At 55.0% G+C, this 11,505-nt stretch overlaps 1 protein-coding gene across 3 annotated transcripts; it reads left to right on the top strand.

The window, feature by feature from the left end:
* Positions 1 to 1,606: 1,606 nt before the first annotated feature.
* LOC133352507 (protein ripply2-like) lies at positions 1,607 to 10,552 on the top strand. Of its 3 annotated transcripts, none has more exons than XM_061568194.1 (5): positions 1,607 to 1,728; positions 2,841 to 2,939; positions 5,417 to 5,480; positions 6,787 to 6,866; positions 8,799 to 10,552. In XM_061568194.1, exons 1-5 carry the CDS (start codon positions 1,718 to 1,720, stop codon positions 9,118 to 9,120), a joined length of 576 nt encoding a protein of 191 aa, XP_061424178.1. In that variant the 5' UTR covers positions 1,607 to 1,717; the 3' UTR covers positions 9,121 to 10,552. The 3 variants fall into 3 exon arrangements, with proteins under 3 accessions (XP_061424178.1, XP_061424187.1, XP_061424196.1); XM_061568203.1 differs by having other exon boundaries at positions 5,420 to 5,480; XM_061568212.1 differs by lacking the exon at positions 2,841 to 2,939 and having other exon boundaries at positions 1,676 to 1,728.
* The last annotated feature ends 953 nt before the right edge of the window (positions 10,553 to 11,505 follow it).

The following is an 11,505-nucleotide window of genomic DNA, read 5'->3' on the forward strand; positions in this document are numbered from 1 at the left end:
AGTGCTACTAGCGGCAAGCACTACACCCGGACGACTTTGTCTCTCACGAGCGATGACGTCTCCACACCGTAGCGGATAGTAATTTAAGGCTGAGTCGACCTAAAAGCGCAGTGACGATTCAGGTAATGACCACTGATGTTCGCCGTGGCCGGGAGTCGAACCTGGGCAGCCGGGATCGTAACGCAGAACGCGAACCACTGAGCCACCGCTCCCAATATACAAAGATAAAGATCCCCATATAGCCTTAAACAGGCTGTTGGGGCAAGTGCTGCTAGCGAGTAGCACCTATGAAGGCCCGAACGGCACACGAGGTGGCTGGTGGACAGAACCACGCCCGGCCGCCTTTGTCTCCCCACTGGCGATGTTTACACACCGCACCAGGTACTCATTTGAGGCTGAGTCGACCTAGCGGAGACCCAGGACCGGTTCAGATAATCGTCACCGGTGTTGGCCGTGAGCGGGAATCGAACTCGGGTCGCCAGGTTCGTAGTGCAGCGCGCTTACCCCTACACCACCGCTCCACATACACACAAAGACAACAAAGACAAAGATCCCCCGTATAGCCTCTACCAGACTGTCGGGGCAAGTGCTGTTAGCGAGTAGCACCTACGAAGGCCGGCACGGCAACACAAGGTTGGTGGGTGACTGGCACACAACTCCCGACCGCCTTTGTCTCCCTCGTGGTTACGTTTACACGCTCCACACAAATAGACACACACTCACTCACCGCGCACCGCACAAAGAAAGGGTAGCCCAGCACACACCCACATCCATCAAGTGGCCTCGCTCGCCTCCCCTTCGTGACTCGCAACCCGCACCCCCACAGCTCCACTCGCCGGCCCCCTTGTGACGTCGCGGTGTCCCTCTCTGTCTCTCTGTGTGTCTCTGTGTGTGTGTCTCTGTGTGTGTGTCTCTCTGTGTGTCTCTCTGTTGTCTCTGTGTTGTCTCTGTGTCTCTGTGTGTGTCTCTCTGTGTGTGTCTCTCTCTCTCTCTCTGTGTCTTTCTGTCTCTCTCTCTGTGTCTCTCTGTGTCTCTCTGTGTGTCTCTCTGTCTCTCTGTGTGTGTCTCTCTGTCTCTCTGCGTGTGTCTCTCTGTGTGTCTCTCTCCTTACGTCTCTCTGTGTGTGTCTCTCTGTGTCTCTGTGTGTGTTTCTCTGTGTGTGTCTCTCTGTCTCTCTGTGTGTGTATCTCTGAGTCTCTGTGTCTATGTGTGTGTCTCTCTCTCTGTGTGTGTCTCTCTGTGTCTATGTGTGTGTGTCTCTCCGTCTGTCTGTGTGTATCTCTCTGTCTCTCTCTCTTTCTGCGTCGCTATGTGTGTCTCTCTCTCTCTGTGTGTCTCTGTGTGTGTCTCTGTGTGTCTCTGTGTGTCTCTCTCTCTTGCGTCCCTCTGTATGTGTGTCTCCCTCTCTGCGTCTCTCTGTGTGTCTCTGTGCCTCTCTCTCTCTGTCTTTCTGTGTCTCTCTGTGTGTCTCTGTGTGTGTCTCTCTCTGCGTCTCTCTGCGTCTCTGTGTGTCTCTCTCTGCGTGTGCTCGGCACGAACAACAACAATAAGAATCTGCGCAGCAGCAGGCGGCGGCGTCGTGAATATTCATGAGAGGCATCGCCTCGAGTCTCCTCTGCGCGTCTATAAAAATGCGGGGGCGTGTGGGCGGGCGGAGAGCCACGCGGACTGCTGCTGCTGCTGCCCACGAAGCCGCAGCGAGTCGAGAGCGGCGACGATGACGGCCAGGCGAGTAGTGAGCGGTGATGGTGCGGAGCGTGAGAGACGTGCATGGCAATACGCACATTTCCCTGGTGCGCGTGGAACGTTGGATCAACGTTGGCTCAACGTTGATGCAATGTCGGTGCAACGTTGCACCAACGGCCAACGTTGCTGGAACGTTGGCCGTTGGTGTAACGTTGAGCCAACGTTGCTGGAACGTTGGCTCAACGTTGTGGCCGACGTTGGGTTGAGGTTGGGCTGACGTTGGTCCGACGTTGCACATCCACTGGGTATGTATTACTACATACACACACAGAGTGTATGTACAACCACACACACAATACAACCACACACACATTACAACCACACACACATTACAACCACACACACAATACAACCACACACACAATACAACCACACACACATTACAACCACACACACAATACAACCACACACACAATACAACCACACACACAATACAACCACACACACATTACAACCACACACACATTACAACCACACACACATTACAAACACACACACACACACCGACACGTGTATACACACACACCAGGGTGTACACAGATTGTACACACACTACATAAATACGTACACGACACAAACAAAGACAAAGATCTCCTGTGTAGCCTTAACAGGATGTTGGGGCAAGTGTTGTCAGCGAGCACCTATGGAGGCTGCCACGACACACGAGGGGGTGGGTGGCCAGCACCACGTCCGGCCGCCTTTGTCTCCCTAGTAGCGATGTTTTTACACACCGCACCAGGTACTCATTTGAGGCTGAGTCGACCTAGAGGAGGCCCAGGACCGGTTTAGATAATCGTCACTGGTGTTGTCCGTGAGCGGGAATCGAACTCGGGTCACCAGGTTCGTAGCGCAGCGTAACGCTAACCACTGCGCCACCGCTCTCCACACACGCACACGTATACACACACGTACGTACACACACACACGCACACACACACGTACACGCACACACACGTACACACACACACGTACACACGCACGCACGTACGTACACACACACGCACCACACATGTGTATAGTGTGTGTGTTGTCTGTGTGTGTAGTATCTGTGTGTATAGTGTGTATAGTCTGTGTGTTGTTCATTCCGCGTGTAGACTTTACAGCGGGAGCGCCGCCGCATCTCACTCGCGCAGGGGCCGCGAGACGGAACGCGCCGAACGCGCTCGCCCCTCGCCCCAAAGCGCCGCGTTCAGGTGGCCACCGACCCCCCCGACCCCCCCCCCCCCCACCACCTCCACCACCTCCACCACCACGGACAGCCGTCACTGAGCCTCGAAACTCCTTGTCAAGAGCGTTCCTCCCCCTGCCACACGTTGACGCAGTGATGGGGGGTGATGCCGCTGCCGCTGAGATGGAAATTGGATTGAAAGCAACACGAGCGTTGGTGTCAGCGTGCGCGATGCGCTACGTCGTGGGCCTCCCCTAGGTCGACTCGGCCTCAAATGAGTGCCTGGTGCGGTGTGTAGTAAACATCGCCCCGAGGGAGACAAAGGCGGCTGGGCAGTGGTGTTCGCCACCCACCCCTTCGTGTGCCGTGCCGGCCTTCATAGGTGCTACTCGCTCGCCGCAGTTGCCCCGACAGCCTGTTAATGATACACGGGGGATCTTAATATTTGTGGGGAGCGGTGGTGTAGCGGTTAGCGCTACGCTGCGCTACGAACCCGGCGACCCGAGTTCGATTCCCGCTCACGGCCAACACCGGTGACGATTATCTAAACCGGTCCCGGGCCTCCCCTATGTCGACGCAGCCTCAAATGAGTGCCTGGTGCGGTGTGTAGTAATCATCGCAATCGGGGAGACAAAGGCGGCCGGGCGTGCTGCTGGCCCACCCACCCCCCCCTCGTGTGCCACAGTGCCGGCAGCCTTCATTGGGTGCCAAAGCACTTGGCCCCAACAGTCTGCTGAGGCTACGTGGGGGGGTTGGGGGGGGGGTCTTTGACGCGTGATCCCAGCGGAGTAATCCGCAAGGTAATTGTCCGGCATTGGGATGTTTGTGCAGCAGCAGCCGCACTGTACCACGCGCGGGGTGTTCAGCTTTTTGGAAGGAAACCGCACAGCAGTGAGCAGTGCTGCCACTTTCACAATGTCTCCCCGTCAGCTTCGTGGCCAACAGCAACGCGCCAGGCTCGGTGACGCGGTTTCTTGCTTCCTTCGATTACGCGGAGTGCCGCTCGCCAGTAAGGTCCGGCGGGAATTAGCAGCAGCCTTTGCTCAACACGCCGTGATAGCGCACTGCTGATGAGACCCAGACGGCCGAAACCATTCCAGATTCTCCCCCCCCCCCACCACCACCACCCCCCTTGCTTAAACACTGATGGATGACACCTTTTTTTCTACTTGCATGTGGAGGACATGGAACTGGGCTCTGGCCCGTTGTTCTATAGCAAGGCTCTGGGTATTCTCAGCCAACAGCCGTTAACTCTCTCTCTCTCTCTCTCTTATCCGCGCGTGCGAGACGTGTACGCGCTTACAGGAGGAGCACCTGCGCCAGCTTGCAACGCTCACAGGACAGGCAGACGATGCCCGTGACTCATCCTGCAAGTTAACCATTGCAGGATGGGCTGCGTTAAAGGGGTTCACAGATCCGCGAAATAGCGGGGGCATTGCCCCATCGTCGAGTTCTCTCTGGCAGGCGAGGAGCTGCGTTGGCCGGGTCACGTCACCCCGGCATTGCCCAGCCAGCGCATGCAGAGCTCCAAGTCGGCACGGCGTAGACTCGAGCAGAGATGGGCTGCTGATGTGGTGCAGGACTTCGAGATAGATAAGTAGCCTTGCTGATAGCTGGAACTAGCGGTGTCAAGATCGGCCTCTGTGGAGGAGGAGGCTCGTGAAGGACGCTGCTGCTGCTGCTACTGGGCAGTTGGAGGCAATCGTCGCCCTCCAGCAACAACGGAGGGCAGCGGAGCGACGCTCACAACAACGAGCGGAGCGCCGGGTGGATTAAAGCCTGCAAGTTGGCGCAAGGGATGGGCACAGGTGGTGCATCTGCCACTCATCTCAGCCAGTCAACAAACATTACACCTGGGTGTCTCATAACCTTCCGTCAGCGAGCCTTCGACACCCCACGTGGCCTCAAAGTGCACCTAGCCTGGCACAACCACTGCGATGACGTCACCGCCACGTAGTGGCGAATGGCAGCTGTCGTTGTCAGTGTGTATCGTATAAAGCGAAGCCAGGTGGCACAGTAGAGGACACGCAGGTGGTGCATCTGCCACTCATCTCAGTCGGTCAACCCATGGCACTTGGGGTCTGTCCCGTGACCTGCCAGCAGCGAGCATTTGACACTTCACGAGGCCTCGGAGTGCACCTAGCCTGGCACAAAGCTTGGTGACGACATTCGCCACTTAGCGGCGAATGACGGCTGTTGTTGTGTCTAAAGTGGCCGTGCCGAGTTCGATTCTTGCTCACAGACACCAACGCCAGTGACGATTATCTCAACCGGTCCTGGGCCTCCCCTAGGTCGACTCAGCCTCGAATGAATACCTGGGACGTTGTGTAAACATCGCCACTGGGGAGACAAAGGCGGCCGGGCGTGGTGCTGGCCACCCACCCCCCACGTGTGCCACAGTGCCGGCAGCCTTCATATGTGCTCCCAACTCGCAGCACTTGCCCCGACAGCCTTGTCGAGTCTTCACGGGAGGATCTGTCTCTTTGTCTCGTGTGTCTGCAGCAGCTCCCACTGGTGGAGACCCTGGGAGGCCAGGGACATCGCTCAGCAGCATGAAGACGCGCTGGTAAGCTTCGACTTGTGTGCCCCTGCACAGCCCCGTAGCGATCCACTGCTGGATGAGTCACCCCACGCTGCGTGTGGCTTGGTGGGGCTATTTGACCGACCTCCACGGAGCTTCTCGTGGCCGGTTGGTGACGCCTGGTGGGTGAGTGGGGGTGGCAGTAGCGTAGAAGTGCAGTGCGATCATTAATATCGCTCCACTGCTACCCCTGCTGCCGCGTGTGTCGCCCTGCTGCGTATGCCATAAGTTCCGCGAGCCATGCTGGATGATGGCCTCTCACGGCCCTCCGATTAGCACGCTGGGCTACGTACTGCGCGAAAGAGGTTCAGCATACGTACATACACACATCCGGCGATGTAACAATCCGCCCAGCGGCTGCACACATTGTATATATTCGGTATTGTAGCTAAAAACAACCACTGCTATACATCACTGAGTCACTGGTGCCGCATGCCTGTGATCCAGCAGTGCTCCGTGCCTTGGCGAGGGTTGGCGGTTCACAGAGGTTTGTGGAACTCCCTCCCCTCACCCCGTGGGTGTCAACGTAGCAATTCCCTGGCTCGCCAGGGCACGGTGGTGGTACAGCGAGTGGGTTGATTTCCGTCTGTAATCCATCAGTTTGACGCGTAGCAGTCGTAGGAGGCTTTCACGACCAATATTATCCACAATAGAGGGTTTTTTGGGGTTAGATCGCGTAAATAAAAAAAATGTGTCATTAAACCCGCCACCACCCGACACAGCCAATGAGTAAGGTTTGTCACGTCAACAAAACGTGCCAATTCGTCACTAGTACAGCACTAGTGTGTAGTGTATAGTGTAGTGGATAGTGTAGTATGCTAGTTCAGCACTAACCGGTTGAGTGTTTGAGAGTAAACCCGCAACATTTACAATTCGAGTACGACGTTTCGCCGGTAACTACAACCAAGATTGGGCAAAACTTAGCCGACTCTTCACCGCGGCAAGCGGAGAACACAAGACGTAACATTAAAACAGCTAAGAGGCAACATATATACTGTTAAAAATATTTTTTTTGTTAAACTTAAAATTTTATCAAAACTGTGCGCATTACAAACGTATTTAAGAATCACAGTTAGGAGTCAAACAATATATATATACTATTAAAATAATGAAAATAACATTAAAATATAATCAAAAGTGTGCGCGTTGCAAAACTCTACAGCTTTTTAAAATGCTACTCTGCATGGCTGATGCTGGAACACAAATATGTAACGTGATTATTGTTTTTATCGCCTATTTATTAAAAGAGGTGATGACTCCCTCTCTTTCTCTCTCTCTCTCTGCCCGGAAGCGCGCTGGAGATTCCCAGAGCCAGTCCGCGCTGCCGGCTAAAGCAGCAAAACTCTGTTCTGGATTCCAACACCCAGTGAAGTGAGTTTCGCAGCCGGTGATGAATCACCGCCTGTGTGTGCTCGCATCATGTCCACCATCATCCGTCCTGCTGATGTGCGTGTGCACGCGTGTGTGTGTGTGTGTGTGCTCGCATCATGTCCACCATCATCCGTCCTGCTGATGTGCGTGTGCGCGCGTGTGTGTGTGCTCGCCGTATGGTTCAACATACATACATAACAGCACTTGCCCCAACAGTCTGTGGAAGGCTATACGGGGGATTTTTGTATTTGTGTGTGTGTTCGTTGTGATGAGCGGTAGTGTAGTGGTTAGCACACTGCGCTACGAACCCGGCGACCCGAGTTCCATTCCGGCTTATGGTCGACACTAGCGACGATTATCTGAAATGGTCCTGGGCCTCCCCCTACGTCGACTGGGCCTCAAATGAGTACTCGGTGCGGTGTGTAGTAAACATCGCCACTAAGAAGGCAAAGGCGGCCCGCGTGGTGTTGGCAACCCACCCCCTCGTGCGCCGTGCCGGCCTTCATAGGTGCTGCTCGCTAACAGCACTTGCCCCACAAGTGTGTTCAGGCTACACGGGGGATCTTTGCCTGTTTGATTCCCACTCGCGGTCAACACACCGGTGACGATTATCTGAGCCGGTCCTGGGTCTCCACTAGGTGGACTAAGCCTCAAATGAGTGCTTGGTACGGCGTGTAAACATCAGCACTGGGGGAGACAAAGGCGGCCAGGCGTGGAGCTGGCCACACCACCACCTTGTCCCGTTACAACCTTAACAGGTGCTCGCTAACTTGTAAGAGTTTTGACGAGGGTGCCCTTGTGTACACGCATGCGGTTTTTGCTGTGATGCCAAGCGTTGTGTTACGTCCCGGTGTGTGTACGTATGTTCAACTTCTCTCGCACCGTACGTAGGCCTCGTTTTGTCAGCTGTTTGTGTTGCCACGTGCACTGTGTCGTGCTCTTAGCCGTTGTGTTGTGATCACACAGAGTGTGGTGTTACCACGTGCATTGTGTCGTGCTCTCAGCCGTTGTGTTGTGGTGATGTGCTGATGTTGTGGCTCAGCAGTAGCACAGGTCCACGGTTCGAATCGAGCGGCCGCCCCGGTAATTTCTGCGGTGTGCGGTAACCACAATGATGATAATAATGCACCACTCGTTTCCGTCTGCTCCACTCACGAAGTACGTTAAAAAATCTCCGTGACGCCGTTCGCAAGAGCCGGCTCATCCTGTGCCGGCGTCGGCATCCACGTTTGCCAAATTTGAAAATTGCAAACCGCAAATAACTCCCATTAGGAATGGCACACAGACACACTCAGCGGCAATCATCGCTGCCTCCTGGCAGACGAATGCCCCAGGCCAGTCTCTAGCTCATGAGACTATCCCTGGCGCCCTGAGTGAAACTCACCGCTTATTCAGCTACCCATCCAGCCACTCGACCGCTCACTCATTCCCTCACTCAACCACTCATTCACTCACTAATTCACTCACTCAACCACTCATTCACTCACTTAACTACTCATTCACTCACTCAACCACTCGCTAATTCACTCACTCACTCGACCACTCACTCATTCGCTCACTCAACCAGGCACTCATTCACTCACTCACTCAACCACTCACTCGTTCGCTCACTCAACCAGGCACTCATTCACTCACTCACTCAACCACGCACTCATTCACTCACTCACTCGACCACTCATTCATTTGCTCACTCAACCACGCCCTCATTCACTCACTCACTCACTCAACCACGCACTCATTCACTCACTCACTCGATCACTCATTCACTCATTCACTCACTCGACCACTCATTCACTCACTCGACCACTCACTCACAACTTAGCCAACGAGACGCTATGCTGAACTGAATGCGTTGTGCACCGTGCGTGCGTCGTGTTGCACGTGTTGTTCTACATCTTCCGCACCGTGCGTTGTTCTCGGGCCGTGGTGCAGGATCATGTGGCCAAAGTCGAAGACGTTCGACTACCTCTACCGAAGTGGCCAGAGCCTCCTGGCGAACTTCCCCGTGCAGGCCACGTTGTCCTTCTACGACTCTAAGAGCGACGATGACGACGACGACGAGGATGACGACGACGAGAACGAAGATGATGCTTACGCCCGTCGGGGAGATCCGCGTGACGATTCTGACGACGCCGACGACGGCGCCGGGAGCGGTGGCGTTCGTAGTCGCAGTGCCAATTGTGAATTCGGAGCGAGTTCTAACCAAGGATCGACTAACATTCAACAACCCGGACGACAACAACAGCAACAATAACAGCGGCGATCGTTTTTAACGAGCTCGACCTCGAGCTACTTTTTTGAGGTCCGTCCTCGGTCAGGATATAACTCGATCGATTCCACGAGCGCACACCGCCAGCCTGGGCCGATGCGCTGCTGGAAGAACGTCTCCCCGCCACCGCCCAAGGCGCCGTCTCGCCGTCCTGCGAGTGCGCCGAGCTGAGTTCATCGCCCCGTCTCGTCGTCGTCGTCGATGCGGTGCGGGGAACCCGCCGTGGCGGGCTCGCTCCGCTCCGCTGCCGGGCTTTGCTTCCCGCCGGGCGACGTTCACCCGGCGGCCGATTGGCGCTGAGACACCGAAGAGGGCGCGGAGGAGAGCACGCGGGGCGGGAGAGGGTGGCCCGGACGGTCGTGCGGATGTGGGACAAACGCTGCGTGTGGGTGTGCTGTGTGGGTGTACTGTGTGGGTGTGTACTGTGTGTGTACTGTGTGTACTGTGGGTGTGTGTGTACTGTGTGTGGGTACACTGTGTGTGTGGTGTGTACTGTGTGTGCGTGCACTGTGTATGTGTGTACTGTGTGTGTGTACTGTGTGTGTGGGTGTGTACTGTGTGTGTGTACTGTGTGTGTGTGTACTGTGTGTGTGTACTGTGTGTGTGTACTGTGTGTGGGTGTGTACTGTTTTCGCTCCACGGCAAGCAGCTGTCTCACACAGAGATACACACACGCAGATATACACACACACACAGAGATCCATAGAGAGGTACAACATTGTGTGTGTGTGTATTTGCACGCTACTCGGCAGGCAGCTGTCTCTCACACATAGAGGTACATACACAGGGATACATAGAGAGATACACATGAATACACACAGAGATACACCACATTGTGTGTGTGTGTGTACCGTGTGTGTGTACTGTGTGTGTGTGTGCGTTGGGTGACTGCTGTGGGTCTGGATGCTTCGCAATTCCGCTTTGTGATCCCTTTTTACTTTGGATGCATCTACTGACCACAAGTGCATCGAGCGAGGCAAGCCTGTGTGCAACCAGGACTACATCTGCCACTCAGCTTTGCGGTAGTGATTATGGGCAGCGTAAGGCACTGCCACTAGACTACGCGGCATCACCCCACAACAACACGAGTCCAGAACGGCACCATCGGGGTAACGAAGCGCCGATCATGATGACTTTCAAGCGTAAGTTGAATTACGTGGAATCGTTATGTGCCGGAGGCGTTGTTCCACAGGCGGCCCTGGGATTTGATTGATTGGCTATTCGATTGTAATCTGCAATGCCGCACACAGCAGCGTGTGTACATATGAGAGAGAGTGCGTGTGTGTGTTGTGTGTATATTTTGTAGGTAGAGTTCAGTGTTGTTAAATAGCGTTAGCGTCTTTTGGTGTTTTGTTTTTGCACTCTTGTAAATATAAATCTTTTGTTTATTTAAAATGCAATAAAAAAAATCTGGTGACTTTAATGTCTATTAAAGTCCATAAACATATATCTGTGTATGCAATAGGGTAAAGGTGCAGGCCTGCAAGTGCTTGCCGACGCCACTGCTGGCGGAAGGGGAGCTCTAGAGCGCCCCCCTCCTCTCTCTCGAGTGGAATGTTGGCCTACTCTTCCTCTACGCTGTTTCAACTGCCGCAGCGAGAGCAGCGCTGCCTTGCTCACTCGGAGGTGGAGGTGCAAACGATGATTTTATCCCGGGAGGGAGGTGTTGAACTCGTGACCACCGCACCACCCCGCCGCTGATGATGATGGTGATAATGGTGGTGGTGATGGTGATGAGAGTGAGTGAGTGAGGTGGCTCTGGGGGTGGAGTGAGCGGGCGAGTGAGTGAGTGAGCGAGTGGTGGTGGTGGTGGTGGTGATGATGGGAGGGAGTGAGTGAGTGAGGTGGCTCTGGGGGTGTAGTGAGCGAGTGGTGGTGGTGATGGAGATGGTGGTGATGGAGGGAGTGAGTGAGCGAGTGGTGGTGGTGATGGTGGTGATGGGAGGGAGTGAGTCAGTGAGTGAGCGAGTGGTGATGGTGGGAGGGAGGGAGGGAGTGAGGTGGCTCTGGGGGTGGAGGGAGTGAGCGAGTGGTGGTGGTGATGGAGATGGTGGTGATGGAGGGAGTGAGTGAGCGAGTGGTGGTGGTGATGGTGGTGATGGTGATGGGAGGGAGTGAGTCAGTGTGTGAGCGAGTGGTGATGGTGGGAGGGAGGGAGTGAGGTGGCTCTGGGGGTGGAGTGAGTGAGCGAGTGGTGGTGCTGATGGAGATGGTGGTGATGGAGGGAGTGAGTGAGCGAGTGGTGGTGGTGGTGATGGAGATGGTGGTGATGGAGTGAGCGAGTGAGTGAGTGAGCGAGTGCAGTGTAATTGGATAAACCAGGAGAGGAGACGCAAGCCAGGAGAATCTGAGATGGAATTTGGATTGAAA

Source organism: Lethenteron reissneri, chromosome 5 (assembly GCF_015708825.2).
Source record: "Lethenteron reissneri isolate LAM-NWPU_2019-01 chromosome 5, ASM1570882v1, whole genome shotgun sequence".
NCBI lineage: Eukaryota > Metazoa > Chordata > Hyperoartia > Petromyzontiformes > Petromyzontidae > Lethenteron > Lethenteron reissneri.